Source organism: Eucalyptus grandis, chromosome 3 (assembly GCF_016545825.1).
Source record: "Eucalyptus grandis isolate ANBG69807.140 chromosome 3, ASM1654582v1, whole genome shotgun sequence".
Classification (NCBI taxonomy): Eukaryota; Viridiplantae; Streptophyta; class Magnoliopsida; order Myrtales; family Myrtaceae; genus Eucalyptus; species Eucalyptus grandis.
The window spans coordinates 9910332-9925024 of NC_052614.1; the positions used below are offsets into that span (position 1 = coordinate 9910332).

The 14693-nt window shown below is 43.0% G+C and overlaps 3 protein-coding genes across 5 annotated transcripts; 2 read left to right on the top strand and 1 right to left on the bottom strand.

Moving 5' to 3' along the window:
* Positions 1 to 586: 586 nt before the first annotated feature.
* LOC104436466 (BTB/POZ domain and ankyrin repeat-containing protein NPR1) lies at positions 587 to 4967 on the top strand. 2 transcript variants are annotated; one of them, XM_010049246.3, is made up of 4 exons: positions 587 to 1420; positions 2072 to 2819; positions 3662 to 3859; positions 3964 to 4151. In XM_010049246.3, the coding sequence occupies exons 1-4, from the start codon at positions 872 to 874 to the stop codon at positions 4035 to 4037; spliced, it is 1569 nt and encodes a 522-aa protein (XP_010047548.2). In that variant the 5' UTR covers positions 587 to 871; the 3' UTR covers positions 4038 to 4151. The 2 variants fall into 2 exon arrangements, with proteins under 2 accessions (XP_010047548.2, XP_010047547.2); XM_010049245.3 differs by lacking the exon at positions 3964 to 4151 and adding an exon at positions 4450 to 4967 and having other exon boundaries at positions 596 to 1420.
* A 754-nt stretch (positions 4968 to 5721) lies between these two features.
* LOC104436467 (heat stress transcription factor A-2) lies at positions 5722 to 8116 on the bottom strand. The gene is made up of 2 exons (XM_010049247.3): positions 7308 to 8116; positions 5722 to 6954 (listed from the first exon to the last, which is right to left on the bottom strand). The coding sequence occupies exons 1-2, from the start codon at positions 8103 to 8105 to the stop codon at positions 6109 to 6111; spliced, it is 1644 nt and encodes a 547-aa protein (XP_010047549.3). The 5' UTR covers positions 8106 to 8116; the 3' UTR covers positions 5722 to 6108.
* Positions 8117 to 9911: 1795 nt separating this feature from the next.
* LOC104436468 (DNA repair protein recA homolog 3, mitochondrial) lies at positions 9912 to 14574 on the top strand. 2 transcript variants are annotated; one of them, XM_039308067.1, is made up of 8 exons: positions 9912 to 10226; positions 10432 to 10489; positions 10900 to 11117; positions 11263 to 11350; positions 11881 to 12062; positions 12320 to 12466; positions 12924 to 13058; positions 13867 to 14574. In XM_039308067.1, the coding sequence occupies exons 1-8, from the start codon at positions 10170 to 10172 to the stop codon at positions 14248 to 14250; spliced, it is 1269 nt and encodes a 422-aa protein (XP_039164001.1). In that variant the 5' UTR covers positions 9912 to 10169; the 3' UTR covers positions 14251 to 14574. The 2 variants fall into 2 exon arrangements, with proteins under 2 accessions (XP_039164001.1, XP_039164002.1); XM_039308068.1 differs by having other exon boundaries at positions 11881 to 12053.
* Positions 14575 to 14693: the final 119 nt, after the last annotated feature.

A 14693-nucleotide genomic window follows, 5' to 3' on the forward strand; every position in this document is an offset into this window, starting at 1 on the left:
GATTACAAGTTTTTATATTTTTCTTATTCTAATTTTCGCACAATCACATGGCATTTCTTAGCGTTCAGTGATAAGTGTGTAGTATAAAACCATCACACCCTAAAACATGTGACAATTAGATTTCGATTTCTGGATATGTAGGAACTATTCATTTCTAGTAGGAAGGCCCCCATCGATGGGTTCTTTAGACGAATTCCGAGATTTCTTGATCATCTTCCATAAATATAATTAATATATATAATAAACGCTTTTTATGATCAACATATTATCAGAAAAGATAATGCCAGACTAGATTATAAAATGATAAATATGAACGAAGCATCGCGGATAAGAACGTCAGAAAAGATAGGAACGAAAACGTAGCCGAAGCAAGCCTAGATTCCGCGCACCTTCGTCGGGGAGCTGCTTCTAGGAAGGCGGCTGTGCCAGTTTTAACTGTAAACTGGTTACCTTCAGCTGAAGTTTCCCCGCTTTTTCCTTAAACGAGCCGCTCACGTGCGGACCAGATCGTGAGCCGAAAGAATGCCTACGTCAGTCAGGACAAGCTGACAAGCTGACAACAACGTTAATCACACTCCCAACTCCCTCGTGTTCCTCGACGCGCTGTTCGGTTCTCTCTCTCTCTCTCTCTCTCTCCTCGCTTTCGTCATCGTCTACACCTCACTCCCTTCCCAACTTTCTCTCTCTAGGACGCCATTGACTTCTCCTCTACCTCTTCCAAATTCCACGCCCTCTCCCTCTCTCTTCCAGACTTCCTCCCCGGCGCACGGCACGCGCTTCGGCGACCGCGATCCTTCGACCGCCATGCCCTCTTAGCTCGCCGCCGCCGCCGCCGCCGCTCGCCCCGCTCCGCCCGCGTGCTTTTGCTCCCATGGACGCCGGGAGGTCCGCCTTATCGGACTCCAACGAGATCATCAGCAACAGCAGCAGCATCTACTGCGCTCCGACCGCCAACACCTCCTCCCTCTCCTCCTCCCGCGCGGCGGCCCCGGCCGACGGGGCCTCCCTCGTCCGCCTCTCCGACCACCTCGAGTCCATCTTCGCCGCCGAGCACGGCGGCGGCGGCGACTTCGACTTCTTCGCCGACGCCAAGATTGCCCTCGCCGATGGCCGCCAGGTGCCCGTCCACCGCTGCATCCTCTCCGGGAGGAGCGGGTTCTTTCGGGGCGCGTTCACCCGAGGGGCGACCAAGCTGGAGGTCAAGGAGCTGGGGAAGGACTTCGAGATCGGGCACGACGCGCTCATGGCGGTCCTAGGGTACCTGTACAGCGGCAAGGTGAAGCCGCCGCCGCCGGCCGCCCGCGAGTGCGTGGACGAGGAGTGCCCGCACGCGGCATGTCGGCCCGCCGTGGATTTCCTGATTCAGGTGCTCTACGCGGCTTTCACTTTCCAGATTTCTGAGCTGGTGGGTCTGTACCAGGTGAGTGAATGGTTTCAAGAATCTGCTGCAGTTATTTGGTTTCATTTGTTAATTGTCGTCTAATCTTAGAATTAGATCCATATACCGAATGATGGCAGCTAATTTTAGCGGTATTTGATTGGGCCTTCTCTGAGTGAGTGGATTTTCGCGGTGAGAGAGCTAAAGATTTACATTTTGGAGAAATAATTCGAGGAAATGATAGTATTATTCTTGATTTATGTTGGGGGGGAAACATAACGAACTGGAAAGTCTTCTATAAGTAGAAGAAATTTTTCTGCTGTCACATTCTTATCCAGCGAAGATTTGCCCAAAAGGGTAAAAAGTCTGGAAAAACTCTCTCACTTGCTCTGCATTTCCATCTCGATGTACATTTTAGGTTAAAGAGCTTGGGCATTCTAGAAATCTTTTCTTCTCCGTTATTAGCTATGTCCAAAGTGGCACCATGTAGGCTCTTTTTACTTCATGATCCTGAAGAGTAAAGAGTTGATCATGCTTGTAAGTCTTGACTGCAGTATAATGCATCTGATATTGTTACTTGTCATGGTAATATAATTAATCTCATCCTTTATCCACATTGAGCATTCTTGTTCTTGTGTTTTGACTGGAGAATGGTATTGTTGAGCCACTTCTGATTGTGTTTTTAAATTGCAGATGGACCTGCTAGACATTCTTGACAAGGTTGCCATAGATGATCTGCTGGTAGTTCTATCTGTTGCAAATATGTGCAGTAATGCGTGTGAGGGTTTGTCAGCTCGTTGCATTGAGATTGTTGTTAAATCGAATGTTGATGTTGTTACCCTAGACAGAGCTTTGCCCCATTTTATTGTTAAGCAGATTGTGGATGCCAGAATGGAACTTGGCTTGAATAGGCCAGGATGTGACAGCTTTCCTGATAAGCACGTGAAGAGAATACACAGGGCTTTGGATTCGGATGATGTTGAGCTAGTCAGAATGCTACTTAGGGAGGCACATACTACTCTCGATCATGCATGTGCACTCCATTATGCAGTTGCTTACTGTGATGCCAAGACTACCACCGAACTTCTTGATCTTGGTATTGCTGATGTTAATGAAAGAAATCCCAGAGGCTATACCGTTCTGCATGTTGCAGCATTGAGGAAAGAGCCCAAGATTATTGTGTCTCTTTTAGTAAAAGGAGCCCGGGCATCCGACCTCACTTTGGATGGTAGAAAAGCACTTCAGATATCTAAGAGGCTCACTAGGGCTGTGGATTACTATAAATCAACTGAGGAAGGAAAAGCTACTTCCGAGGAGCGACTGTGTGTGGAGATATTGGAGCAAGCTGAAAGAAGAGATCCTTTACTAGGAGAAGCTGCTCTTTCTCTTGCTATAGCAGGGGACGATCTGCGCAAGAAATTGTTATACCTGGAAAATAGAGGTGACTTTCTTGTTTCCCTGTTGTCTTCAATGTAAACATGCACACCAGTGATCATTGGGAATGTTTCTGTATATGCATGTATGGATGCATCATCACATATTTATGTCGCATTTGAGCTGTTGTTGCTTGCTAGAGAGCTGTTTGGGTTGCATAAGAAAATCACCCAAAATTTACACTTGATGGTGTCAATTACATGTGTAACCTCAAGAAAAATGTTAAACTAAGTAACTTGGTTTAAGATGTCTATCTTTGATTGGGTAATATAGTATGTGCCAAAAGTGTAAACAATTTTGATTTTCTTCGACATAACTTTACTGGTAAATCATAATAACCTCATTTATGTGACCCTGTCTTGGATGCACAAACATCTGATGTTAGACAAATTCTATGGTCTATGAATTAGTTGCAGTATCCTAGCCTGTGTGTTGCAGGAAACATGATCAATTAGTTGAATGATATTTGTTTTGAATTACAAAATTAAGTGACTAAGAAGCAGGCCAGATATTAGCAATAGCCAGGTTATACTTTGTTCACTTACTCTTACTTTTTCCTAGAAATTGGTTGATCAATGTAGTTTGTGTGGTCTATGAGAGCAGGCTAATAATGGAAAGAATGAATCTGGTAAGGTTCATTACAAAGTATACAAGATATGAGGTTCATGAAGCACTTAATAAGGCATGGGAAATGAATGAAGAGTACTACTTTTTCTGTTTTCATTGGGTTTTAATTCTAAAGGCATCTTAATAAAGCAAGCTGAGGAAATTTCGGGTACTTTTGATGTATCCTATTCTTATGTTGTTTGAAAGTCTGATGGTGATTCTTACCCATGTTTCATTTGTCAGTTGCATTGGCTAAGCTCCTCTTTCCAATAGAAGCTAAAGTGGCAATGGATATTGCTCAAGTAGATGAAACTTCTGAGTATCCTTTGGTAAGCATCCAGAATTTGGCTCGTAAACAAGGGGCAAATGTGGATTTAAATGAAGCCCCTTTCAAAATCCAAGAGGAGCATCTGAATAGGATGAGAGCACTCTCCAAAACAGGTAATACTCCTTTTGCATTGAGTTTAGCTAATCTCTAGAGTTAGAACAGTTGGTTGGGCATTGCAGATTTCTAGCACAGCTCTAAGTTACGGTCACTTGCATAGGTCAAAAACTTGGACTTAACTGGCTCATGGGCCTTACCGGGTGTTTCATCAATCTCCAGGCAGCGGGGCCTTAATATCTGTTCCCTCGGATTATCAAAAATAAATGAAAATAAAAAATTGGACTTAGCTTGTGTTGATAATGCAGTGATACCCCGGCATTGTCAAAGTGCACTTCTCATAAGCTTATCAGGTCTAACAGACGAAAAAGTAGCCTCCCTAGGTGATGTTTTTTCTCCGAATTCTTATATACTTTCCATGGCCGAACTGACATCGTTTGGCACCAAAAATGGTGACATACTCATCATGTCGATCATTGACGAGTTAATACCCATAACTTAGGCTTCTCTTTTTGATAAATGCTTATTTGACGTTGGACTCTACAATGCATATGATCAGTTCTTGCCAAACATGCCCAATCTGTGTACGTTTGAACTCTTTAATTGCATTTCCTCCTAACGGGCCTATTTCCTTCATCTTTGTGAGCAGTGGAACTTGGAAAGCGCTTCTTTCCTCGATGCTCAAGCGTAATCAATAAGATCATCGATACCGGTGACTTGTCATGGCTGGGAACTGTTGGTGATGACACTCCAGAGGAACAACTTCGTAAGAAGCAAAGGCATATGGAAGTTGAAGAACAGATGACTGAAGCTTATACTCAAGACAAAGAGGAGACTGATAAGTCTAGTATATTGTCTTCTTCATCGTCGACTTCAATGAGTTTCCTTAAGCCTAATGGTAAATTAACGACAAGTGACCAGCAGCGGCACTGCGAGATTTAAGATGCCAAAAGACATCTTTCTCATTGTACAATATTCCAATTTTTTCCCATGTGATGTATCTTTATAGCCAGTCGTTTGTAAGTACTCATCTACACAGCAAATAGATGAGGAGTGATATACGTACATGCAGATGATTGTCTTAATAGAAAATCATTTCTCTTTGGCTGGTCGACGAATTTTTTACAGATGTAACTGGGTATTTAAGAAGCTATATCTTCACGGTTACGAGAGATGCACTCGGAAAGTTAACTCATCCATTGGTCTTGATAGCTTCCTCTTATGTCTGAATCAACTCAGGTCTAGTAATTTCACCGTTCCGACTGGTATTAAGATAGACTGCATTTAGTTTTGATAAGGGGTTGCCTTGGTGTAATTATCGCCTTCATCTTACTTTATGTGTACTTCGTTGAACTGCGCATCTTTCATAATGAAAAGCAGAACATTTGGGTTGGAGAAATGTGAGAACGTCATAGACGGATCGTGTCACAAGTCTAATCTAAACCTGCTTGTGCACTGGTCTGTCAGCCTGGACCCATCCGTGGCAAATCTCATCGATTGAACTTCATCGACCTAACTTGGACCAATCTTTTATTATATATTATCCGCGGGTTTGCCTCTTTTGGTAACACGAGATCTCTTCGAAAGCGACATTCTGCCTGAATTGGGAGGGTTTGCTGCTGCATCAGCTTCACTTTGCTCGCAAATCTAGATGGAAGTTTCCAGGGAGAACCCAAAGCATCCGCCCTTTAAAGGGCGTATAATAATGATAACAATTGGGAAAGAGGATGGACCCAGAAGTATCATATGCTTTGCCAGATGGTTAGGAAGCAATAATTAGTTGACCAATCCTGTCCCCCATTAGGTATGCTCCCACTTCCATGCGTGAGTGCATCGAACTCCTTTCTCATCCACAAATCTCAGCCTCAAATCCGCGGAAAAGCTTGAGTCTTGAAATCTAGGCTATGTGATCGGGCAAAACTGAACGAACGCCATTGGAACTTGGTAAAAAGATCATTGCTCTATGGTGAGGTACTGTCATACAATACTGGATATATCTATGAAACAGAGCTGTGCAAACTTAGTGGTATTGTAGAAGTAAAGACTTAAGTGAACTTGCTAACATCTAAGAGGTACTATCACCACAGGAATTTACATATAACTCTGCAACAGAGCTGTGTAACTAAGAGGCTAAGAACTAATGGACTTGACTTGAACCTAACAGATTATGCACGGGTTGGAAGAATGGTCTTTTAGACATTTTTGAGCCTGCACTTCTGGAACCAGCTCATGCACTCAAGAGCAAAGTCTAATTCAACCTTCCAAGGAAGAACCTCCCATCTGTACATCTTCGCAGGGTGAGAAAAGATCATACAGCCGGTGAAGGCATTAATGCCACGGGTTGCTCCTTGAGTTCGTTCACCCTGCCCCAGTCGCATGGCTCCCCAATCAGGTACTCCAGTTCCATGTATATGTTACTGTCATTGATGGCAAGTTCTTCGCCGATCTCTCCTTCGGCGATCAGGCTACTGTCATCGAGCAGCTTCTCTGACATTGCATCATAGATTGTGGACGCATCCTCGTGCAGCATCACATTGTTAAACTTTAATTCGAGTGCATCAGTAAAATTCTCATTTGACAAAGGATTTGCAAACCCATCTGGCTTCGGATCCACACGCTCCGATAAAATCCCTTTCTGGCCATCTCCACAAGCACTGGACTTGTCGTCATTGGTCCCTTCAAAGTCGCACCTGTTGGGGTCCGGCTCGGACGTGAGGAGCCTCCTTTTCTTGATGAATTTGCCTGCCTGAATCTCTCTGCTTGGCTTCCTCTTCTGAACCAGCTGCTCCACAAAATGGGGGTTCTTCACTGCTTTGGCCAGGAAGAGGAACATCTGTTGTTGCCGGCACTCCGCACACCGAATCTGTTCTTCAACAGAACCAATTTCACTCAGCGAACATTCCTGTTGCTGCCTCAGTTCGAGAATATCCGACTTCAGTATCTCCTGATCTTCCTTGAGTGTCCGAATTTCGGATTCCACCTCTGTTCTTTGAAAATCCATCTCCATTGTTTGAATATCCTCGGGAATTGTGGGTCCTTGTTGTTTCTTGGTGATTCTACCTCTTCTCTTGATGTTCTTGAGCAAGTGCTTCTTCCCTCCCCGAAAGCCTTGGTTGGCAAATTCCCACCTGTCTGGATCAATTTTCCTGAAACCCTGAGGCACAGACAATGATCCTACCATTCAGAGGTGGAATTTCAACCAGAATCTACTCATCTTAGCCCTCAAAGGACAAGAACCATCGAATCGCAGAACAATAATAACATTGAAAAAAGACATGCATATCAAGGAGAAATTCAATCTAAGATAAAAAGCCAGCGACTGCACATGTACAAATACAGATTACAACGTCAAGAAAGGAATATTCAGATTACTCAAAAGTCCTTCACGACGAGTCATGGCACTCAAGGATACAATCAATGCATCCAAAAAGAGCAGCTCTTTTAAGAAATTCAGACCCATGTTGAACAGCGAATAAAAATTCAGAAGAAGAACGAATCGGAGCTCACATAAGTGTTGAGCTGGCGAATGAAGCTGGAGAAGTTCTGGTGCTTGAAGTATTTGGGCAGGAGGTCCTTGGAAAACTCGTGCTGGTCCCAAACCACGAAGCTGTCCCGACTCTCGCTCCACGACACCACCGAGTCCGTCTCCGGGTCCTCCACCATCTCGAACGTCTTCTTCAAGAACGGCGGTAGCCCCGCCTCGTTCAACCCCTCCATCGGCTTCGGCACCCCCTCCGGCGGCGGCGGCGGCGACGTCGAAGAGCAGGAAGACGACCCGTTGTTACCGTTGCCGCAGGCGGCGACGCGATCCGTCACCATCTCCGCGTCCTCCTCAGCTTCTTCTTCTTCTTCTTCTTCTTCTTCTTCTTTTTCTTCTTTGCTGACGACGGGCAGCCCAGAGAACGAGCTCGAAGGGCCACGACCGACTGCACCACCTTCACCACCACCGTCACCATCAAGATCAAGACCAACTTTTCCGTTGACGGTCGTCCCTGTTTCCACCACGGGCTCCTCCCGCTTAACACTCGACGGAACCGTAGTTCCCGGCACGCCACCGCCACCGCCACCGCCACCGCTACCCTCCGCCACCATATTCAGCCGGCTATTCGCGGGGAGGGGAAAGAGGAAGGTGCCGTTGGCGTTTTGCGTAGTTTCGGTTAAGGGGTGAGGATGGAGATGAAGAGAGGGTGTGTGCGGGAGCGTGAATGGGACTGTGGCGTGTAGCGTGAGTCGAGACTCGAGGGCGAGGCTTATATAGGAAGTGATCGATGCGAAGGGGGCAGTCGCGGTCGCGGTCGCGGTCATGGGTAGATAGAGAGAGGGAAAGGGGGAGTGGCGCCACGTCCAGGTTCGGACAGAGATGTTGCCATTTGTACCGCGATCCTGCGCTCGGTCCTCCACCGCTTTTTGTCGGCACCCGCTTCGAGTCCCTCGAGAATGTGTGAATTTCGGTTTAGCCCTAGTCCCCCAGAATTCGACAATTCCTTTATGCAACCGGGGCCCGATTCCCACTAAGCGGTTTCAACAATGAGCTACCGACGTGAAGGTAAAGCGGTTTTAGGGTCGGCCAAATTTTAGACATCTACTCTGTTGAAATCAGACCTAAAACCTATTTGGTATGTTTTAGAACTTGAAACCTACCCGTTAATTGGTTTAAGAGTCTACTTAGGAATTAATCATTTTTCTTTTTTTTTTCTTTTTTAGTTAAGCAAACTGAAAATATGCACGATAACAATAATCTTCATTTGGCCTTTGTGAATTAGCTTCGTCCTTTAGACATTTGTGTTTATATGTGTTGCCATAATTGGCAAATAGAAATTATTTTTCAAGAATTTGGTCATGCGCTTCAATACAGGCTAACCAAATGGGACAAAGGAGTTGTTGTTGGCATTAGAGGAATCGGGAATGGAGACAATTGGCCTTTCAGTTTGGGGAGAACTAATGTTACCACGTGAAAGTTTGTCTAGACCTCTCACTTTGGTAGAGCTTTAGAACAAATTGACATGGCATCGGGTTTGGATGTCTTTGCACTTCACAAATATATGAAAAATTATGCATATGCTGTGGACAACAACAGATGATTGGTTCGTGGAGCATTATATGATGTTTGAATTGTATTGCCTTTGTATGGTCTCCCGATCTAAAAGTGTAGAATTGTTGAATATTGTCCAATTCAATGTGAGACACCCGAAGTAATCATAAGTTGTGTTTTCTTAGGTTTTGTTTTGGTTCTTACCGATGAATCGAGAACCAAACTGCACAATATCAATGTTACTTTTTTAAAGAATTGGTAACCTGATAACTGCTTGGAACCTAACTGATTCCTATGGTCAGTTCGGCCTAGTTCTTAGTTCTATTCTTGATATGCTCACCCCTAATAATATATACTTTAATTCCTAAATTTGCAAATCAATTTTTCATTTCTCACCATTATGTTATGGTATTGAAATTTTCACTTTAATATGACTCCTTCATCTAAATGGACACCAAAACTTACTATAAAGTCCGATTTCATTTTTGATTATGCACGTAAAGAATTAGATAGAAAACTATCAACTTGTGATATGTTATTGTGCTCTTATTGGATAATCAATTTCCTTCGCATCGTTAATAAAATAATAAAAGCAATAGAGGAAATTCTCAATTATAAACCAAGGTGAAAATGCATCGGACTCAAATTAGTTACGTCTCTAATGTGTCATAAATTGATTGCCTGGCTAGGATATGCTACAACGAAAAAGATGTAATCTCTGACAAGATCTGTTCGTGAACTTTTAGATTCATCTACACTAATATGCCATTTATATCAGACAATATATATGATATGATTTGAATATATTCGAATCTATTATTGTGATCACAAAACAATAGGTAGGATATAGTAAATTCATGAATTTTATATTTTATAATATCCAGTCATATCCCGATTAGAAATTGAGATGTAACTTAAAAAAAAAGGAAAAAATTCGTAGATAATTTGCAGAGGGTTGGGTTGGGCTGGACTAAGCCCAACCGATGGGGGCTGGCCCAATCGAGCGCGTCGGCCCAAATGGAGCAGCGGTTCGTCTCCCTCTCCGTCTCTCTCTCTCACGAACTACGAGGCGACCTCCACGACGCGGAGACCACCACCAGAGAGCGAGTCACTGAGTTCAAAAGCGAGGGAAAACCGAAAACTCGCTCTTGTTCACCGAGACGCAAACCCTATATTCACTCCCTCCGTACCCCTCCCTCTCTCTCTCTCTCCTCGGCTTCCGCTGCGATGGCACGTCGGCAGTAAATGCTCCGCCGTCCGGACGTGCCGCCGCTCCTCCGTCTCCTCCCTCCCGCCCTAATCTCCGCCGGCGCAGCCGCTCGCGTCCGGTGGCGGCGATGGCCAGGTTCTTCCGGGGCGCGTGCTGTCTCCGGCGCCACCTGCTCCATGTAGAGGTACGTCCGAGAGTCGCGCTTCGCTTCCCTCGCCCCTATCCGCTTCGCCTGCAATTTTTTATTTTATTTTTGGTTGGAAGTGGGTGCGTGCTGTGCGGCGAGTTGAAGTTTCGGTTATTGCTAGCGTCGTCGCGGTCTGAAATGCGATTCGCTCGTTCGCGCGAGCTGCTGAGTTTCTCACTTCGGTCGTGATCGTGCTTCGCAGGGCCGGAGAACAGGGGCGTTGGGCTCGTATTCCCAGTTTTCTAACTTTTCATCCAAAGGTTAGCTTCACGAACCTCTTCACATGGTTTGGTTTGAGTACTAAATGCTGGTCCTTTGGTATGACTTGGTGAGATGTGTTCATGGAAGATGGATACTCTGACAATCCTTTGCATTCTAGGGTGATTTCAAGTCATTTTTATTAGCAGTGTGAACAAGCTGAGGAATAGCTTGTTTATAAGGGATATGGTTTTTACTTTGGTTGAGAGGCTATTGCTTTGTTGCTGTCTCTACATCACCTTCCGACAAGTGCAAATGCGAATGCAAGCATGCCCGTTTCGATCAGTTGTGCATATTCTATACAGGACTGATTTTGAACGAAAACGTTTTGGTTTTTGGAGTGTGTGATATTTATTTGAATTAGTTCTATAAAGAATATAAAGAAATATAAGTTTCTTTATCTGTTGTGAAGGTAGGAGAAAATCGAAATCCGACGGTAGTGACTCTAATGACGAAAATCTGTCTAAGAAGGAGTTGGCCCTTCAACAGGCTCTGGATCAGATCACTTCTTCCTTCGGAAAGGGATCGATAATGTGGCTTGGCCGATCTCCCTCTCCCAGACATGTCCCGGTGATTTCCACTGGTTCCTTTGTTCTGGATATAGCTCTCGGTACTGGTGGATTTCCAAAGGTATTGACATATTGCCACCTATTCAGTTTTTCGTTAATTACGGAGTTGATATATTTAATGTCGAAAGTATCTATTTATGATGCACGTCTGTTTGCTAGAGGAAGGTCCTCCAACTCACAAAAGATACGGTATTTGAATTCTTTAGGGGCGTGTTGTGGAGATATATGGTCCTGAGGCTTCTGGAAAGACAACTCTGGCATTGCATGTAATTGCTGAAGCGCAAAAACTAGGAGGTATGTAATGTTTTGTGGTTTTGGATGCTTTCATGAAGTTTATGAAGTAGATCATTCTAAATGTGCATCAATGCTGTAAGAAATTTGTCCACCATATCTTGTTCTGCTCTTTTAGTTTCTTGTAGCATACAGTTACTTGTTGTATTGGAAGCATGTCTTCTTGTTTGAAATTCCAAACTGCCCTTGTCAAGAGAGGACACTTTGTACAGAAACTCATCTGGGAGCATAAAAAGCAATGGAGGGGTCTAGCGAAGGAAAAGACATCCATCAATAAGTTGATTTTTCAATATCTTTGATGATTAGTTATGGTTTGGCTATCTCTGCATCTTCTTGTCCGATTGAATAACATGTGCAGATACAGTAAAAGATGCTTTCTATTTAATAAGCGTATAATAAGAATGAGCTGTTTTTGTGCTTTTGCTTCGTAAAGAAATGTATTAGGCTTCCTCCCCGGTTTTTCTAGACTTGCTTTCATTTACTTAATATCTTTTACCTGATGTTAAAGCTTCTGCTTACATTGAATTCTTTAGGTCACTGTGTATTTGTTGATGCTGAGCATGCTCTCGATCCAGCACTGGCAGAGGCCATTGGCGTAAAGACTGAAAACTTGCTACTCTCTCAGCCAGATTGTGGCGAGCAAGCTCTAAGTCTAGTTGATACTCTCATAAGAAGTGGTTCTGTGGATGTCGTTGTCGTCGATAGTGTAAGTAAGGTGCTTCTTATGGGTCTCAATGTCAATGCTTTAGAGAATCTTGTAATGACTGTTTTCTCTCTTTTTCCAAGTTCACTGGTTTACTTGGAGGACCTCTTTTTTGTTTCGATTGGTTTTTCTTGGATGCACTTGAGATGAGCATGTTTATTTGGAAAGAAATCTCTTATTGCTTTTTGGCATTGAGTGTAGGGTTGCATGGGGCACATATTTATGTTTGAGTGCATATACAAGATTGATGAGCCATGGTTAAATGTCAGGTTGCTGCACTTGTCCCCAAAGGTGAACTTGAGGGTGAGATGGGCGATGCACACATGGCAATGCAAGCTAGATTGATGAGCCAGGCGCTTCGCAAGCTTAGTCATTCTCTATCACAATCGCAGACTATATTGATCTTTTTAAATCAGGTACAATCCTTAGATATCCTAACTGTTTCATAATTGCTGGGGTTTATCTCCTTATTTATATAAGCCAATTTTCTTTCTTTGTATGTGCCAGTGTTGAAGGTATTTGCAGTCACCATATTGCTGCCAATCGGATGTGAATTTTTATTTTTTTTTTTATTGCGCTTGTTAGAGCTTGAGTTTTTTATTAGGCTTGAAGGTTAAGCTATTAGAATTTGAGATGGACTACAACCTTTTTTGATTGGAGCAATCAATTAGATGCGTTCAGGCTGATAAAAGATATTCAGCAGATACCCACACTGACCGAGATTTTCCAGATGACATAAGTGTTTAACTCCAGTTGATTTTGATGTGTAGCCTTCTTTTTTTATCTTTGTTACAGGTACCATGCATATTTGCTGGGACATATTGATGTTAGTTCAATAAGTTATCTGAACCCATTACCTTCATCTCAATTCAGGTGAGATCAAAGCTGTCCACTTTTGGAGGATTTGGTGGTCCCACTGAAGTTACCTGTGGTGGTAATGCATTGAAGTTCTATGCCTCGGTGCGCCTACATATTCGAAAAATAGGGCTTATAAAGAAGGGGGAAGAGGTAACCTGCAAATTGACGCATATGTGCCATCAATATCCCTGAATTTTTCTTTATTTGAGCTGGAAATCTTTCCTCTTTGACCAATCACTCGATACTACGATTAATGAGCAGTATTGTTCTAAGAGCAAGAGTTGCATTCAGTGTCTGACCACATTATATTTATTTCTGCCAGTCCCATTGTATGTTAATAACTTTAACCAGAAAAAAATGTAGATGTTTCCATCAAATTGAAGTGTGTTGGTTGGTTTCAGGTGAATAATTGGAATTTATCTTAATATACAGTGGCAAATGAGTTTGGCACTTAAACATTCATAGATTTTATGGTCTTTCATTTCTGGTGGGTTTTACTTAAGTTGCATCTAATGTAAGCAGGATGGGATACTCCTATTTGAGATTAAAGAAAGAGTGTATGCATGTTAATAAAATCCAGTTCCAGATGCTCTGTGCTATATAGCAGGTATCGGGGGTTTCATTCCTCTAAGGAAGCATAGGACTGACCTGATCATTTTATTTAGTCAAATTAAACATAGCACCCACTCCATCTTTTTGCGAGAAGGCGTGTCATAGCAGTTGATGATTGGATCAAGCATTTATATATTCAAATGTTCAAAATATGTTGCCTGCACATATCTGTAGGGTCTATTTGTAATCCTTGTATTGTTAACTAGTACAGTGGGTGTAATCTTGCGAAGCTTGATTTTTTTTTTTGGTCAGAGAAGCTTGAATAGAAGTGCTCCATTCTTGTCAACATATGGTTCTTGGTTAATATTCTCCACCACTTAAAATATTGTTACTTATCTTTTTGCAGACTGTAGGAAGTCAAGTACAGGTGAAAATTGTCAAGAACAAGCTAGCTCCTCCATTTAGAACCGCTCAGTTTGAGTTGGAATTTGGCAAGGGGATATGCCGCATCTCTGAGATCATTGATTTAGGATTAAAACACAAGTTCATCACTAAGGCTGGGGCCATGTACACTTTGAATGATCGAAGCTTTCGTGGCAAGGAAGCTTTAAAAGGGTTCCTGAATGGAAATGTCATTGAATGCGATGAACTTATGATGAAACTCAGGGAGAAGCTCCTTGTCGAGACAGATAAGGGGTCGGATAAAGATGCTGCAGATGGAGAAACTTCTGAAGAAATTATCTCAGCTGAAACTACTGATGAAGAAGCAGCTACAGCAGTTGGAGCATAAGTCTGTATGTAGAGGTTTCCCACTGTAATGCCTCGATGGCTTTGCCTGCCAGATTTTATCTACAGCTGATTCTTCTGATCATTTGGTAGTTGCGGTGCTCATCGGTCAGACCTGCTCAATTGCTGAAGGTACCTTTTGGCTTGCCGCAGCTCCAGCGTTACTGTCTTAATCGCGAAAATCATGGCCTTGTAAGTTGTATGGATGCTGGAAAAAAAGTTATATTGGTGTAGGTGTATCATATTGTCATGGGTGTGTGATTGGTCAAAGTTTTGGGGGCTGGAAAGGAGTTGACCATCTGAATGCAATTCAAGTTTAATTTAAGGCTTTGTATTCTTGGTGAAAAGTGAAAAATTAATGATTTGAAAAATATTTTTTTAAAAAATAATTGTTTGTATCGCTTTAGTTAATGAAAAATATTTTCATTGTTAATTACGATTTTATGT